Genomic DNA, 19,490 nt, shown 5'->3' on the forward strand with positions numbered 1-19,490 from the left:
GTGTGTGTGTGTGTGTGTGTGTGTGTGTGTGTGTGTGTGTGTGTGTGTGTGTGTGTGTGTGTATACCGCCAACATGCATGTCTACGTGACCGCCTGTCAAGGAATGGCGCGTTTTGTGTCACTATCCGAATAATCAGAGCGCAACCTGTGATGACGGGAGGCAGCTGTCTCCGAGCCCAGCCCCTCCCCCCCGCCGCCCTCCAACACTCACAGCCCGGCCCCTCATGTGAAATTCAACAGGAGGGCGAGCAGCGCGAGGTGAGCGCACGGTCTGCTGAGCGCACGGTCAGTCGATACGGCCGAGGAAATGACTGACGTTATTGAACAACGCCGCGTGTCCGCGAGGGACCCTAATGCGATCGCTCGTACGCCCATTGATTATCCCGCGGAAATGTCAATGTATTCATTATTCATTCCATCGGAGCGCACGCATGTGATGTTAGGCTTAAGAGAGAAAGGCCATTCTATTGTCTGAGATTGAGAGGCTTATTGATGAAGCGACTGGTTATCAATACTCTGCCGCACGGCGCCAAGGGCCCGGGTAAGGCCATGTACCAAGACTGTAAGACACAAGACTGTAAGACGGGAACAAAAGTTAGCGTCAAACCGTGTTGATTATTTTCTCTGGCGTTTTGGGAATGTCTGTCGCTACACCTCCATCCGAACTTCTGCAACCAAATAATGGATCCAAATGGACCAAAAAGGATCCATTTGAGTCCATTTTGACATCAATTAACACAGAGGAGTTTACTATTTGCAAACACCCGCATGTCCCGTTGTGTATGTTCAGTTCTTCTATAATATTTTTTGTCAGCCTTCTCTCTCTATCTCTAAGGTTGAAACCTGCAATTGTGAAGTCTGCCCCCTTGACACTCGTCTGTCTGTCTTTCTCTCTCTCTTTCTCCCTGTCCTGCCAGGTTAGTGAGTCTCTCTCAGCTTACTGAATAGTCCCAAAGGCCCCCGTAAGACAGTGACGTATGCCTCCTATTATGCTCCGAAATAATGGAGGACGCTGGAAAAGATTCCAAAGTGGACTCAGCGGACATTTCTAAAGGAGAACACCTTTTGTGTTCTGTGTGTTTCTCTGCAAAAATGCGTCTCTGCAAAATGTGTCCTCGCGCTGACTTCGAAAAAGTATTTGACGTCACATTTTGCAAGTTCTAAATGGACAAAATATCAGTGGTTCTCAAAGTGGATTCCAGGGACTCTGTGGGTTTCTTTAGGGTGGGGTCTAAATTGACCCATACAAGTCTGTAACTCAGACTGTGTACAAATGGAACCAAATGAACCCTGACCATTTGGTTCCATTTGTACACTGCCAGAGTTAAGGGGAAGACCTTGAAATGTGAACATTTGAGAAAAACTGCTGTACCGGTATATTGTTGTTGTCGAGTGGAAACCTTAAATTAGTGAAAACAGACGATTTTGTCTGTTGTCTGTTTTCACTAGTCTTGTGCGACAGTCGGCAGGGCTTTACTTTACGAGAAAAAAAGTTTCAAACAAACGTGAAACTTGGAGATGCAAGGTTTCTGTCCGACAGTGATGATATGATCTCACAAATCGATCTCTTGACCGTGTAACCGGCGACACATCCCCGGACTCACATTTGCAGTGTTTGTCGCAGAGTGCGGCCTGCCTCATGTCACACAGCCGTATGGAGCCCTTGCTGCTGCTGTAGGCCAACGTGTGACACTGGTGCGGGTGGAACTCCGCCGACGTGATGACCTCCGTCAGCTCCTCCATGTTGGACGGCTTGATGTCCACGATGTCTGAGAGGGACGGGCGCTAAGGAAGAGGGAACGGCCATGGTGCTACAGGCAAACGTCTCTCTGTCGGGACAGAGACCAGTGGTGGGGAAAAGAGCTCACATTTACGGGGTGCCATGATTGTTCCTAAAACATGATGATCAGGTATTATGATTATACTAGTAGGAAGATTGTTTCCAAAAGATTGTACTGCAAGTGTTAAAATTATGGTTTGTATGTGGCCACACCCACCAGTTCATTAAGTATGCCTGGTTGTCATCCGGGATTCCAATTTCTTTTTAACAAGGGGTGTCCCTGGTGTGTGCATTTTCCTTTACGTGTACAGTATTTGCATTAATTTACACCTACTCTATGAGTGTAAAATATCAGATCAGAACTGTGTGTATGTGTACGTGTGTGTGTGTGTGTGTGTGTGTGTGTGTGTGTGTGTGTGTGTGTGTGTGTGTGTGTGTGTGTGTGCAATGTCTACGTGCGTGTGCCTGTGCGTGCACGCTCGCTGTCGAAGGATACTGAAGCTGCGGTCGGTGATCTCCAGGTTCCACAGGTTGATGCGGAGGTCGTCGGTGGAGATGTAGGTCTGCAGGTCGGAGTTGACGGAGATGGAGTTGATGTGGTAGGTGTGTGCGTTGCTGAACACGCGCCGCGCCGTGGCCTCCACCATCAGGTCCATGGGCTGCAGCACCGGCACCTGCAGGACATCACAGCACAGAGGAGCAGGGCTGTCACCATTATGTCACTTTACATCAGTGTTTTTTTCAACCTTTTCAGGCCACAACCCCCAAATAATCATATTTTAACTGGGGACCCCCCACCCTGACGAGCACTAAGAGTTGAGGCATTACATTTTGTATTACACGGTTTTATTGTGAAAATAGCAGATCTACATGCTCGCAACGCGAGGCGTTGTGAGCATGTAGATCGGCTATTTTCACAATTTCTGCCTCTAATATTTGACAATTTGGCCAATGTTTAATTTGTATTTTTGTTTTTGTCCTTAAATTTAAACTTTAGAAATGTGCAGATACCCTCTATACACTTAAACTATATATTGGTTTTGTTTACTGTTGAGAGAGAAAACAATGCTGTACAATAAGTTAATCATCTGGGGACCCCCCCAAAATAATTTGGCAACCCCCCCTACGGGTCCCGACCCACAGGTTGAGAACCACTGTTTTCACATGACGGTTAATTGTCACTCAAATAATTGTGATCAACGATTTAATTGCGTTTTTGTCGTTGACGCAAGTTGGCACCTCGACAGAGTGCAGCTCTAGTTTCTAACTGTGTTCGATTTAGTGTAAAATATTACTTTGCAGTAAGTCCAAATGTTTGTGTGCAAACTGGTATCTTCAACTAAGTATGGTACACCCGTACACACCACAGGTCCAATCCGAACTGGGTCAAATACTTGGATCATTTTCTTTTTGAAAAATGTTCTTCACTTTGGCAAGATCCCACATGTCGGTCCTAACATTAATCTACTGTATGAACCAAATGAAAACCAATAGACTTAATGACCGTGTCTTCTGTAAATAGCCTCACTTCACTCATTCCTCCAGGCATCCGCATGACATTTGCTACACAACAAGCTTGTGTCATGTGGGAATCTTTTCTAATACACACAGCTTTTTTTTTTTAATTAGATTTCTGTTTTATTGGATAATACAGGGGAGGAAAACAGTAATGACGCAGTACAGAGAAAAGGAGGACATACGCCAGTGACACAGGTTATGAGTCATGTCGAGTCAGGAACCCATGACATCGTCATTAGGTCTGTCCCTTAACCACTTAAACTTTAGTGGTTCTCAACCTGTGGTCCGGGGCCCACTTGTGGGCCGTGAGGTTATGGCAAGTGGGCCCACCCAATTAATCTGGAAACACTAAGATTTTAATGATAGCATAACATTAATATTGTGAGAAAATAAACTATTTTTTCTTTAAAACCTTGAAAAGTGAGTTTTCATTGTGTTACTGCTAAATAGGAACTTAAAGTATGAACTTAAAGTATACTATGTTAGTTCCATTGATCTAAGCCGAAACACAGTCGAATGGAGGAATGCAAAAAATGCTTTATGCAGCCAGCCCAACCATCTGATCACCTTAACACAGCAGCAATACAAAATAACTTTATTTATTAAGCGAAACAGGGTTACAATGTACTTTACTGTAGGTGCCTGTATCTTGCTTTATTTTATTTATATTTCTCAAATGCTTTATCTTGCTTCATTTAATAGCAAGATAAAATAAAACAATGGGTGGGGGGAAACTATCTTTAAAATCAATTGAAACAAATTAAGACACATGAGGAAATGAGAAAATAAACACAGATAAAACAGGCAATTAAAGGGAAGAAAGGGCCTTGACATGAAGGTAGGTTTTCAGAAGTGATTTAAAAGATGATACTGCCTAGGGTGCCTGCCCAGGCAGCAAAAAACTAATCACCACAAGTGATGAGACAAGTGTCAGGAACACCAAGAGAGCCCTAACTGAGGATCTAAGGCTGCACTCATACTGCATCAGTGTAATATCTCACATGTAATGGGGAGGCTGGCCTTGTAAGGCTTTAGAAGTCATCAGTAAAATCTTCAAATCAATTCTGAAACTCACCGGCAACCAGTGAAGAGAAGCTACTGTAGCATGGGTGTAACATGGTTACATCTCATCTCATTGCACTACTATAATTTGGGATGGGTTTGAGAGTGTATGAACCAGAGAACAACACCTTACAACTAGAACTGCACTCTGTCGAGGTGCCAACTTGCCACTCACCACTGGCATCACCATTTTATATTTGTGATTTCACCATACCACGTTATTCATTATATGTTTTCCTTTTTTTATACTTGAGGGCCACGTGAGGCTCCCCTTCCTATATATACCCAGCCATTGTAAATTCATCACTGGAGCAGCAATCTGTAAATCTGTAGATGTAAAGTTGTGAAGGCCCCCACAGGGGGCCTGTATCTCTAATTTCTTAGAATGTGTTAATAATCTTGCAGCAGACTTTGCACCAGTTAAAGATAGATGGGAGGCCCTGTAGCCTTGTTACTGAGACCAGTGTACAGGGAGTTGCACTGTAGCAATTTAGGTGTGACAAAATGAAAGCATGAATGACCCTTTCAAGGCAAATGATGGAAGAATTTGCCTATTCTGTGTCAGCTTCGGCCACACAATTATTCTGTGGCCTGTGTCTGTTGTCTAATCTATTCACAGCTTCGGCCACACGATTATTCGGTGAAGGGCTTTAATCATAACCATTAACAGGCACAATTTACTGATATATAATGTGTATATTAAGGGTGCGGGAAAAAATCGATATGAATCGATTATCGGTTTCAACACTAGCGATACGGCCGCATCGATGCGCGTTTACCCGGATCGGTCCAAATCGCGGCCGTATCGGTCGATGTATCGGTCCTAAAGTTATTAATCGGATTAATCGGATTTTAGCATTAAATAATTAACCTGCTGTGAAATTCTGAACTTACTTACTCATCGTTTACTGTTACAAATCATTACTTCAAAAGTGAGCGCTCTGCTAGCAGTCAGTGCTGCAGTGCAATGGAAAGAAAAAAAAAGAAAAAGCTGCCTGCTGCTCTGTCCTCCGCTAGAGCTGGGTTTCTGCGTACTACAGTCACTGTCCTGCGGGAAGCTGCAGATCTACAAGCCCACAGGGTGTTGCATGTGGATGGGTTGTAAACGTATAGATCTGCTACTTCCGACATAGCACACTGGTGCGTGTATGACGCTCGCATGTGCGACACACAAACCAACAACGTGGTAGACTAGTTCCATCACTATTCACTATGGGTTATTCCAGTGGAGAAACGCAAGTTTGGATTTTATAAGAATGCGACAGTAATGGATTGGATAACACTTTTCCCAGTAGAACCATCAGAAGTCCCCGCGCTTGTCGACAGCAAAGGTAATAATCACAGCATCAGCTTTTATTGCAAAGGGCGACTATAGAGTATTGGTTTTCAAAGTGGGGTCCGGGGACCCCCAAGGGTCCTTGAGGCAGTTCTAGGGGGTCCTCGGCAAAATGATAGGAACCAAATGGACCCTTGGGTATGTGTAACTCAGCAGGGGAGTGTACAAATGGAACCAAATGGACCCTAATGAACACTTGGGTATGTGTAACTCAATGGAGTGTACAAATGGAACCAAATGGACCCTAATGGGTCCATTTGGTTCCATTTAAACTTAAGGCAAGAGCCTGATCCATATGTCAAACTGGGGGTCCTTGACATTGATTTTTTTTTTAGAACTACTGCAGTAGAGCCATAAGATAACAAGTAGACATGATGTGTGCCAGACTTCAAATGTTGCACTTACTTTATACTGCTGTTGTTACTGTTGTAAAGTGGATCTCTTTGAAATGATCTTATTGACTGAATAACAGCAGGCTCTTTTACTAGTTTTATTTGGTGATCTGATCTGTGGCATTGCTGAGGATTGATCTGATCTGTGGCATTGGTGAGGATGTATTTTAGTTTTTCAGTGTTATTATAGCAGCTTTGCAAAGTACAATTATTGCACTGTACTGAAGCCTGAAGGGCCAGGCCTTTTGTGTGTTTGTTTTATATTTCTCCACCTGACCAACTGTAACTGCTAAAGTGAAGCTCTTAGAAATGGGTGTGTGAGACAGATTTTCAAACCATGTCAGTAGGCTTTGTAGTTTACATTAATTATTTTTTGTATCTACATGTCTGTGTCTATTTAGAATGAACACAACAATGACATGATACTAAAATGATTTGTCATCCATCTTTCTTTACAATTTTCTGTTATTCCTTGGTCTTTTATGAGATATCCATTATTTGAAGGTCAGCCATGCTACTTTATAGATCAAGTTTCTTAATTAAAAATGGAAAATGTATGTTTCATTAAACGTAAGTATCAGATCACACCGTATCGAATCGTATCGAATCGAATCGGATCGAATCGAATCAAATTCCACAAAATCGAAATCGTATCGAAATTGCACCAAATCGAATCGTATCGAATCGTTCTGTATGTAAGCCGTATCGTTTCCGAATCGAATCGTTAGCCCATGTATCGGATACGTATCGAATCGCCTTGTAGGGGATGGATACACACCCCTAGTGTATATACATGTATAATTGGATGAATGTTAGCTAAACATCATGGCACTGTTAATAGTCTAAGTCATCCATGATCAATTTCCTTCATAATGTATCAATGTTAAATGTTTGTCTGGAGAGTATTTTCAGCTAGACTTTTCGAATGAACTGCAAGCGCAGCGATAACTTAAAATTGACCCCAAAAATAAAGACGTCCTGAAGTTTGCAGTGTTGGATACGTATCTCAAGCACATTTCAAGTCTGTCCACATTGATTTTCATACCATATTGAAATTAGGCTAATGGATCAAAGGGCTTCCATGAAAATCAAACCAAATCAGGCTTTAGTAAATTGGCGGGCAGTAATGTCCAAGTATAGTGTGAGTGAGAGAGAGAGAGAGAGAGAGAGAGAGAGAGAGAGAGAGAGAGAGAGATAGAAAGGGAGAGAACGAGAGAGAGGATGAAGGGTGGAGGAGGATGAGATGAGGCATGGCCTGAAGGCATCACTGGGTCCTGCTGAGGAATGATAACTGAACTCTGCTGAAATGAAATGAGCACGCACGCACACACACACACACACACACACACACACACACACACACACACACACACACACACACACACACACACACACACACACACACACACACACACACACACACACACACACACACACACACACACACACACAGCTTCAAAGCCTCCCAGCCCCCCCACCCTCCCAGATAAACCTCACACAAAAGGAAGAGAGGGGGGGTGGGTTGGGGTGAGAGTGATGGAGGAGAACAAATCAACTGCTTCTTCTTCTCCTCTTTCTTATTCCCTCCATGGCGGACATTGAGAGAGAGATAGAGAGAGAGGGAGAGAGTGAGAGGGAGAGAGAGGCGCAGGGCAGCGCAGCGCAGTGGGCTGCTGTAGCTCCGCGGGGGTCCGTTCATTTCCCTGTCATTCAGGGCGTGCGCACAGTGAGAGAGAGACATGGGTCGGTATTAACCCATAATAACCCCCGGCCTCTGACAGACACAGTGACACACGCCTCGGCCCTGACGCCACAGGATCCTAAACTCTGAAACGGTAACCTCCTGCTTTGGGCAAGTCATCACAGGCAGATATCTTCCAAATATGTATGATTTGCACGAAAAAAAAGGAAGGAAGATCAACAAATCAACAGATCTAAAAGCTTGCAATGCGTCGCATCACCATGCATTGTAAGCTTTTAGACTGGATACACAGGGGTATTTGTGCCTAATAGACCCCATGGACTGGTCATTTTGGATCAATATAAGTAGGAAAATTATCCTAGATGTTATTTAGGGCGGAGTTGTCCTTTAACAATATTGTTAATAAAGGATTAAATTAATCAATAAATCTATCAATCAGTCAATCAATCAATTAATCAAAACGCTAAATACTTCCAGCTGTTTGGCTCATCAATGACCGTGGATGAATTGGATGACAAAGATCATTGCACGTCTTTTTTCAATATGGATGTGTGTATGCGGTATTTTGAAGTGCTGTAGATCTTTCTCCATTTTCTCTCAATTATCGCTCCCTCCTTGGCCGGGTTTCTCATCCCTCCGCAGATTTCAGAGTCTCCCCTGAAACAGGATTAGCACACAATGCTGGCCTGTCCCCCCAGGTGGCTGTGATCCCCCGGACACACACACAAAGAGAGGGTCCGACACGCCAAACACGCCACTAATGTATTATGGCAGGGATGCTGCGCGAGCGCACACACACACACACACACACACACACACACACACACACACACACGCACACGCACACGCACACGCACACGCACACACACACACACACACACACACACACACACACACACATTGAATACAGACACACTACACTGTCTGCTTGGGCTCTTTGTGTGAAAATTAAAGACCAGGAGGTAGCGGAGTGATAAGGATGAGAGAGAGAGAGAGAGAGAGAGAGAGAGAGAGAGAGAGAGAGAGAGAGAGGGAGAGGGAGAGAGAGAGAGAGAGAGAGAGGGAGGGAGAGAGATGATCCCCTGGTCACGGTATTCATTTCAGTGCACATATCGATCAGTCACTCTGCAGGTCTGCGTCTCTCCGTCACTGGAACGGTTGATTGTGTGTTCGGAGCCCGCAGAGACTCCTCCATCTGCGCTGGGGCTGAACGCACGATATCAATCACGTTCTAAATCGGGGACAAACTACTGCGTTTCTCCTACTTGGAACTGCAAGTGTGAACACTGTCCACCATAAATTCATTTTTTTTATTTTTTTATGTGAAATCCCTTTCTGTGCGTCTTGGTAAAGCACTTTGAATTGCTGTTGTGTTTTGTCTATGAAATGTGCAAGACATATAAATACTGTATATTTAAATCATGTATTTGCATGTCACACTACTAACCTAAGAAGTGGTTCCCAAACATTAAGAGAAATTTAGACATTTGCCTGTGACCCAAAACGAGTAAAAATAGCAGATCTACAAGCTCACAACTCGTCGCTTCGTGCCGCGTTGTGAGCTTGTAGATCCGCTATTTACGCTACTTCTTAAACATTTGTTTTCTAATTTAAGGAATGTCTTAGATTTTTTTCCTTTCGGGATTGTTTTTTGAAAATGTTTTGAAATAATAATAATCAAAACTAAATGTAGGAAACCAAAAATTAAGGGCCCCATAAAAATGGGTCTGCGACCCACAAATGGGTCCCGACCCAGTGTTTGGGAAACAGTGCTGTATAGAGTATACTGTATACTGTATGTACACAGTATATATACTGTATGTACAGTAAATTCATAGGATACAGGATGTAGTGAGGCTGTTTGAATATACTGCATACACTGACGCATTCGAACAGCCCCCGTCGTGACCCACTAAGTGCAATATTGCACAGTGCCGGTGAAAGATTTGAAATTCTCTGCACTCATAAACTATTCATGGCTATACTGTAGAAAGCACAATTCTCAATTCTTACCCTCAAGGGATATTATTAGTATGTTATAATTACTGACTTATGAGTTTCTGTTCCCCCCGCCAACAGAAAACCAGTTTACCAGTCAGCATGATGAAAGAGTGCTGGAAGCCCCCCTCGCCTCTCTTACCCTGGGCTACTGAATCACATTACATTTTTATTCCTCGTTATGAGGACCGATATGGTGTCTAGGTTTTATTGTGGCAAGTGGGGGCCATTTCTGTTGAGGATTAATCGGGGATTTTTATTCATTTCTATGGCCATCATCATCATTTCATGACTGCATGAACTAGCTCATCAGCCCATGTCTGACCGGCTCTACCCCGAAATCTGCCTGATATTGCTAAATCAATCTGACGTTTCTAAACCGGCTTGATGTCACTATTAGTCTGGTGTCACTAAATCGACCCGATGTTGCCAAATCAGCTCATTGTGAAATGTTTCAAAATCAGCCTTGATGTATTTAAATCAATCTAAAGTCGCTAAATCGATCTGATGTTTCTGAATCAGCCTGATATAGTTAAATCAGTTTGATATTGTTCAATGGACAAAATCAATCTAAAAATCGCTTTTAAAACTTGGAAATCTATGTTATAAAAATATATAGAAAAAGATAGCGATTTTTAATGGATTACTTTTTTTGCACACATGCAAATTTTATTTTGAAAATGTTGACAGCGCATATACCGTACAGAATAGAAGAATAGTTCGCTCATCTATTTTTTGACAAAGCTGAATCGGAGGGGGATGAATGGGTCGAAAGTTGCAATTCATCACACAAAGATGATGATTTGCCTGATGAGGGTCTGGCACCTAAATGTCGCAACATGCTATATCAATGCAAGTTAGACGGTGTGCAGGATTTTTTTGCTTGCGCAACTCAAAATATGGTTTCACGTTTCAGCAGAGATAAGAGTTTCCATCCAGTTGTTGAGCTGTGTGAGATGGTTTTGGATGTGTGTGTGTCTGTGTGACTGTGTGTGCATGCGCGTGTGTGTGTGTGCGTCTGAACGTGCATGCGTGACCCCTCACCCGTAGTGACGTGATGGTCGATGGGTCTCTGATGCGTCCGTCATCATCTTTCAGGTTGTATCCCTCTGGACGCTTGTCTCTCTCGCTGATCTTCCACAGCTTCACCGTCTTGTCTGGGAGGACACAACACACACACACACACACACACACACACACACACACACACAAACACACACACACACACACACACACACACACACACACACACACACACACACACACACACACACACACACACACACACACACCACAAACAGACACACAGAATACAGTTAAAAATGCCTCCCCGCAGTGAGTGTGATATGCAGGAAGCGTGCGTGCGCGCGCGGGGGGTTTCAATCTGGCATGTTTGTGGGCGGCAGCCAGCCTGGATGATGAACAGTCGCGGCTGCCGTGAAGATTCTCATGTCATCGACATCCGTCTACAAGCTACCGACACTCTAGTTTCCCCCTCCGGGGAAAACAAACGGGACACGAGGGCTCTTTCCAATCCAGCAGTGTAACATAAACAACACGTACGCCCCCAAACATGTGTCCCTGGTCTAGTGGACAGGATGACAGCGGCGTCGACAAGGCGTCCGCTGCCCGGATCTGGGCAGCGAGAGCCGGTGTCTCCGGTCAGAGAGCGGATCGCCACAGGAGCCCTCCATCTGCTACTGCAACCGCTACAGCGCTGCTGTGGCAACCATGCATGATGCTGACAATCTGCAAGCTGTCTGTCTGCCCAGTGTGTGTCTGTATGTGTGCGCGTGCGTGCACGTGTGTGTGTGTGTGTGTGTGTGTGTGTGTGTGTGTGTGTGTGTGTGTGTGTGTGTGTGTGTGTGTGTGTGTGTGTGTGTGTGTGTGCATGATGTGGCAGCCATGCATGTGGGTTTTAATCTATCTGCCTGGTGTCTGCTGGTGGTGGCACAGGCTCAGTCAAGTGGAACACATGTAGTGAGGAGAGGGAGAGTGGAGGAGATATTCTGGTGTGATGTTGGTAACAGCTTGCTGCAAGATGAATGTATAGTATCTATATTCTATTTGCCTTCTGTCACCCTGGGTATGTTCACCTTGACAGATGCTCTCTCTCTCTCTCTCTCTCTCTCTCTCTCTCTCTCTCTCTCTCTCTCTCTCTCTCTCTCTCTCTCTCTTGATTTGTATATACCTGTATATTATACATACTGTAAATTATATATATGGTATATATATATATATATATATATATATATATATTACATAAAGTACTTACATATATTTCAATAATAAATCCCTCCACATAACCAGATCCTCTCATGCTGTCATATGTGTTTACAGCAGTCGCCATATTAGCACAGTACACGAACAACTGTGTCCTTTCAATCAATTATTACAATATAGTCGTTTAGTAGACACTGTCATCCAGAGCGACTGCAATATCAGAGTAAATGGCATGAGCTGAGCTCTAACTAAATGTGGTCATGTGTACAGAATTACCAATCAGTCTCTTAAACGATTTGCTCAGAGATATCGAGAACAATCAGCTTTTGTTGTTAAAACTGGGCGGAAACAAATCAGTGGGTTTAAAAAAGGATCTGCATAAAATTACTAATTCAAAGTGGTCTTTTATACTGGGGCGGTGATATCATTGGTTTCCAAAGTAGTGGGCTTAGGTTCGTTAGCAGGTGTTCCAACAACTACTTTGGATTGTCCAAATAACAGATAGACATCAAACCTGTCTAAATAGCATACAGTACAATCTATATAACATATAACCTAATGTGAACTAGTAACCCACACATGTGTGCACGTGCGTGTGTGCATGCATGATGTGGCAGCCAGGCATGTAGGTTTTAATGTGCCTGGTGTCACAGACTGCTGGTGGCACAGACTCAGTCAAATGGAACACATGTAGTGAGGAGGAGATTCTGCTGTGATATGAGTAACAGCTTGCTTTTAGTTGACATTCAGATTACTATATATCAGTGATTCTCAACCAGTGGGTTCCAACCAGGGGGTTCCCCAAATTATTTTTGGGGACCCCAGATGATTCATTTAATGTGCAACATTGTTTTCTCTCTGTGAATAAACAGTGAATAAACCAACATAAAAGTGTATAGAGGGTATCTGCACATTTCTAAAGTGACAATTTAAGGACTTTTTAATACCTCTAAAATGAGACCAAATTGACAAATACTAGAGGCAGAAATTGTGAAAATAGACGATCTACATGCTCACAGATCTGCTAATAGAACCATGTTATACAAATGTAATGCCTCAACTCTTAGTGCTCGTCAGGGTGGGGGGTCCCCAGTTCAAATATGATTATTTTGGGGGTTGCGGCCTGAAAAGGTTGAAAACCAATGCTATATATGACTAAGCTAAATGAAATGTTAATCAAAAGATTATGTAAAAAACGAAATCAAAATGTGACGTCAAAAGCAACACTCCTGGCCACGCCTACCGTTGGTGGACAGCAGGAAGTAGGCGGCGTTCTGCTGCGGCAGCCATCGTATCTTGTTGATCTTCTCCTCGATCTCCAGGCTCTTCAGGTAGTCGAACTCAGGCTCATGGCTCTGGAAGGTGCTGTAGACGTTGTACTCGCCTCGGCGCTGCGGCTGGCTCTTACTCTGCAGGGAAAGACACAGAGACATTATGGCTCTTACTCTGCAGGGAAAGACACAGAGACATTATGGCTCTTACTCTGCAGGGAAAGACACAGAGACATTATGGCTCTTACTCTGCAGGGAAAGACACAGAGACATTATGGGCCCTATTATGATCCAGGTCTTATGCCTTATGCCTTAACTTCTTTGCCTTTTTTTACTATTTTGTTTTTGTTTTTTAAATATTTCAAATAGCTGATCTGCAAGTTCACAACGTTTAGATGTAGATCAGCATTTGAAGTATTTAATTTTTTTTTTTTTCAAAATAGTGAAAAAAAGGTAAAGAAGTTAAGGCATAAGGCATAAGACCTGGATCATAATAGGGCCCCATGGCTCTTACTCTGCAGGGAGAGACATTCATGACGCAGGAATAATACACACACTAAACCAAAAAGAAAGCTACATTTAAATCACACAGGAAAACTAAGCAAAACTCAACCTCTTTAACCATATTTCATACTTTGGCTATTGAAAAAACGATTAGTTTACAGAATGTCTGTCCGCTGTCTGACCGTCTGTCTGCATGCTGACATCACTGATACTAAACAACGTCTCCTACATTCAATCCCTCATCGCACACGCCCGGGCACAGGACTAGTCGGGCACAGGACTAGTGTATATAAATGTTTTATATAAGATTTCTTAGGACATTAGACTGACAGGAAATGGGGAGAGAGATGGGGAGAGACATGCAGCAAAGGTCATTGGGAACGGGATTTGAAGGCACAACACGCTGTCAGGCATCAGAGCCTATGTGGAATGCGCCTGGAACGCTAGGCCAGCAGGAGCCCCTGATTCTGAATATTTTGAATTTTATACACAACACATCTTCTTTTCTGGGGGTCCATCCATGGCACAAAATCTATTGAGATGGGGGTCCGCGGCCAAACATAAGAGGCAAAAACCAGTGATGGTAAAAGAATGCTTTGTTAAAAAGGAACATCTTTCTTAAAAACATCAACAGACTGTGGTGTCCAGGGAGGGCGTTCCAGCTGAGCAGATGGCCCAGGGCAAAGGAAGGTGGATGGTGTTTCCAGAGCAGAAGAAGGTATATTTGTCACACATACGAGTACAGTATGTGTAGTGACATGTTGGTGTGACATGCTCCTCACACTGTGCTAAGTGCTAACGGTATAAATTATGTAAAACTATAAACCAGATAAGAAACAAGGTTCATCACAAGACACTGAGAGAGACATGGTGATGGAGCTTGTTCTGATGGTCAGAACTAACTAGAGTTGTGATAATCATATATGTGACTGAGCATGACACTGGGGCAGTCATTTCAGAAGCCACTACTTTAAACCACAGCTGAAATTACTTTTTTTTAACCCTTTTTTCTAAAATGTGATAAAGCCACAAAAGCATGTCATAAATATCAGGCTACATTTCACTTAAACACCAGAGCTTAATTCTGCATGTAAATAAGACTTTTTTTAATTAATGTGAGAGATCGGGACATCATTCTGTTGGTCCTCCCAAATTTAGAACTTGAATATCTCAAAAGTAGTATTTCAGCATGGCATCATTCTATAAGCCATATCTTCAAAACTGTTTGGTCAATCTCCACAACCAATATATCATTTTGTAGCTATGATTCCCAGCTTTCAAATGAAATAAAAAAATGAAAATGAAAAAAAATTCAATGACTAGCCATCAGCCGCGCTGGGACACTTATATATACTAGTAAGACGCCTCAGGGCCCTATAGGGCGAGGTCGCGCCATGTCTTAGCCATCTGGCCAGTGATGTATATCGGAGCAGTTACCCATATATGGAGACCCCTTGTACCCATATATGGAGATTCATGTACTGAATATGGAGATAGGCTGTGAAGCCCAAACATGCTTACTCAGTTATTCGTTATGTGAAAGTCCTATGACACCTATGACATCTGACATCATACATACAATCCCTTTTATGCCCATACATGGAGATCCCTCTCTGTAGAACCAGCCACACAGATATGGGCTGTCTTTGCCATCTGTCTTGGCCATATATGGATTCTGTTTCCCATATGAAGTTCTGTTAGATGTGGGTTTAATAATGATGACATCAGGGATCTCCATATATGGGCATAAAAGGGATTCTGTTAGTGTGGTTCCCCTGACATCACAGCAATGCCAGAGCGTGATGTCAGAGCACCAAACTGAGCGCACATGGACTGAGACAAGATTTCTCATACTAAAGTCCTACCTACGGTCGCAATCATATCATTACATAGCTATAGCCAAAGCTGGACCATTATGAATATAGCCTGTGTTTATCCTGTACATGGATGGAAGAATGAAATACATAATTTGTGTACATACTATGTTTTGAGGCTCTATGTACAGTGTCTTGATTACTGTGGACAAACTGAGTTTTTGCGCAACACAAAGTACCTACCTGTCTATCTGCTTTAGCTACCACATTACCCCGCAGGAATTAATATAACTTCAATGAACTTATACAAGTCTTTTTATATTTTCCACAAAGTCAGCATCAAGATGATAGAAAAAAGAGAGGTAAAGTATTACTTTTACGGGCAGTCAGGGTTAGCCAATGCGGGCGATGTCACAACATCACAAAAATAACAACGGCTATATGCCTCTAGCCTATATGTAGATACTGTAAGTGGTTAACCAGTGACACAGTTGGCAAAATGTTAACAAAGAGTGAAGTAAATAAATTACAGAAGATCTTCATGGGGCAATGAAAGTTTGAAGATGGGGAGACGCACACTACATCTGCAGCAAAGGGGTAGAATATTTATATTTAGTATTTTTATTTTTTATTTTTAGAAAGATAGAAACACAAGTCTATTATTAGAAGGACTGGATGCATGCCCACACTAGGCTTTCCTCCTGTCCGTGGCACACTTTGTTCCACAGCTTCTGAATGAAAACTGGATACTTATAGTAAGCCTACTGAATAACAAAACACCTCTTTTATTTCTGTTTTGTCAGCTGCAGTTTCGTCACAATGCCTAAATTCCCGTGCATTCTGGTCTGTGACAGTATTCTACTATTCACAGAACAAAAACAAAACGCCCCATATTCACATCTGTTTAGTCAGATTATTATGGAAGGTTTCCCATATTGTCATGTTGTTCATTTCAGCCTCAGGGACAGTAAAAGGGACAGTGGCATTTTCCTACTTTGTTTAGCCCATATAGTAGGATGGACTGAATGAACGAATGAATGTAGTGGTGTAGTAACTAAGTACATTTACTTAAGTAAATGAGGTATTTGTACTTTACTTAAGTATTTCCAATACTTTTACTTCTACTCCACTACATCTCGGAAATATTTTTAAAATGTTTTTAAACATTTGAAAACTTGAACTAGGACACTGTAATGAGTACTTTTACTTTTGATACTTTAAGTACATGTTTAATAACACTACCTTTGTACTTTGACTCAAGTACATTTTTAATTCTGGACTTTTACTAGTAACATTGCAGTATTGACACTTGTGTTACAAATGTGAGTACTTTTCCACCACTGAATGAATGAAATAATGAATGAATACGAGGAAGTAGATTGCAAGCTCACGTGTGGATTTAAGCATTAAAGCACCTCTGAGTGGACTCTGTACTGGTCAACAGCATGTTCCCTTCCATTCAGAGCTTGCTTGGTAATGCATGTGAATGTACTGTAGGTACTGCTGCAGGCTATTGGTGGTACATTTCTAATCCAAAATGATTTTAACAAGGATTATTGTGACGAAATCTGTCTTTCATAACTGGCAGTGTCTGACCTGCCACTGACCTCGTGATGTCACCGGAAATTATGTATCAAAGTCGAATGATTGACATTTCAGTGGACAAATCCCCCATGATTTTAAAATACTGACAAATGATTAAAGTTATGTAACTCCATGACCCCCAAATTAATACGTATTTGACCACAGATCACAGTCCAACTCCAAACGGACCCCCGTGCTAGATTTGTGTGCATCTTTTGAAAATAGCAGATAAAAAGATCACAATTTGTTGCAATATATATATAATATTTTCTCAAAACTTTTATCCCACGATTTTGTAACCCATTTTCACCCAGGTTTTAATTTGCTTGATTCAATATTTAGATATTTGATGTTATCAGGCCTTCCTCCTGCAGGACGCCTCCCCATACACACCCATTGTAACTTCAAACTCCATTTTAACCATGATAATTTCATCAAAAACACCTATTATTTTTTCTGTTCACTCATACTAACATCCTATAACACATGCTTTTTTGATAACCCTTTTCATTTATTTTTAATAATTCTTTGGGGCAATGGAAAAAAATTAATACAATAAAAAAATCATGAACACAGCGTGCAATTTTGGTCAAATTGTGCACACAAGAAATGCCACTTGAAAATTTTCAAATGAGCCTCATGGTGGCGCTATAACAGGCCAATTCGTGTTTTTACCTATGAGTGTAAAACTTGCACTATGCACACTCCCCAGAGGCCAAGGAAAAACCTTTGTCCTACATTTTTCACATCTGCCTTTTATAGCGCCACAAGGAGGCTGACTTATGTAAAAAAAAATAAAAAAAATTACTCGTTCATATTTTATCCATTAATCACGCAAATCAGTACACAGTATCTCTATAGTCATGTGATCAAGACGGATCTGTCCGATATTTCATATTCCATCCTAATTAGCAAACATTGGCTTCCAAAGTTTGCAGGATTGGTCCGTTTTGAACAAAATGCCTCAAACCTTGGACACAGCGTGCTTTTGCGCGACTTCTGCATCTGCACACAAATTCCCAGTTCTCACTAGGTCGAGGAACAAATGCCACCCTTTTCATGTTGGCCTGTTATAGCTCCACCAGCAGGCCGACTTTTACAAAACACATTCTTGGAACATGACTGCAGCATCTGATTTTGCCGTGAAAGGCCTAAGAAAGACATGGCACCCTTTTCACATTGGCTTATTATAGCCCCACCAGGAGGCCACAATAACCTACCTGACCTGGTGGAGACCTACAGTACTGTAGCTGTCCTCCGAGGAGCACTTTTTTCTAGTTCGACCTGTTATGATGCAACAACAATGTTAGGGTCAACACTGGAGGCTGCTGGAGGGGCTCTCTGTCTTACCTCTTGCTCCCTCTGGAAGACGACCACCCTGCCTCCTTTATCCCCCGTGGCCAGCAGCTCCCCCGACGAGTTAAACTCCACCGTCGATATAATGTCAGCTGCAGCACGGGAAAGCAGAGAGAGAGAGACAGAGAGAGAGAGAGACAGAGACAGAGAGACAGAGAGAGAGGGAGACAGGGGAGAGACAGAGAGAGGAAAATGTCAGTGAAAAACATACAACGCTATACCCAAGCTTTCAGTCAGAGAAGAAGACATGCAGGCCTTTTTGAGTGAACTGCAGTACAAAGACCTCGGGGTGAAAAAATCAGTGAGGAGAGATTGGTGTGAAGGGAGAGGGAGGGCTGGCAGGAACTAAACGGTTAGTGCTGTGCAATGCGGACAAAATCCAATATCGCACGATAGTTCTGACCAAAATGCCTCTGCGTGGATGGGGACCTGACCACTGCTGATTGAACAACAAGACCTTTGATGGCAATGTCAATATATATATAAGTGGTTAGAGGCAAACGAAAATAGAACATAATAGAATAGTCGGTATGTTAAGAAAATGGCATCACTTTTACCGTAATCAATGCAGCCTTTAACACCAGGAAAAAACAACACTTACGCCACATCACGATATTATGAGATCCAAAATCCCACACAGGCTATCTCCTTTCATAATCACAATTCTGATATGATGTCGATAGATATTGCCCAGCCCCAGTCTGAACCTATGCTGTAGGATTGCTGATACACTGGCTAGAGACAATACTGTGGAAGAAATCACTGTATGATTTCAACCCTCCTACACACATATACACACATGAACACACACATGCACACACGCACAGTCGCACAGTCGCACACGTGTGCAGCCCCCCCCACCCACACCAACCGATCCATCAGTTAATAACATGCCTACCTCCATCTGCACCTCAAGCATGCCATTGTCGCTTCACTAAGTGTGTCATTCA

The 19,490-nt window shown here is 42.7% G+C and overlaps 1 protein-coding gene across 2 annotated transcripts in view; it reads right to left on the minus strand.

Moving 5' to 3' along the window:
- Positions 1-19,490, minus strand: part of ppp2r2ba (protein phosphatase 2, regulatory subunit B, beta a) — a gene marked incomplete at both ends in the record, with an annotated part of 87,113 nt that overhangs the window by 8,444 nt on the left and 59,179 nt on the right. For both annotated transcript variants that reach the window (XM_080745665.1, XM_080745664.1), the window contains 5 exons: positions 1,605-1,769; positions 2,277-2,454; positions 10,833-10,945; positions 13,255-13,420; positions 18,535-18,632. In XM_080745665.1, the coding sequence (XP_080601791.1) occupies positions 1,605-1,769; positions 2,277-2,454; positions 10,833-10,945; positions 13,255-13,420; positions 18,535-18,632 (720 nt within the window). The remainder of the gene's footprint in view (positions 1-1,604; positions 1,770-2,276; positions 2,455-10,832; positions 10,946-13,254; positions 13,421-18,534; positions 18,633-19,490) is intronic.

The sequence above is a fragment of the Nannobrachium achirus genome (assembly GCF_963921795.1).
Source record: "Nannobrachium achirus genome assembly, chromosome: 17".
NCBI classification, from domain to species: Eukaryota; Metazoa; Chordata; class Actinopteri; order Myctophiformes; family Myctophidae; genus Nannobrachium; species Nannobrachium achirus.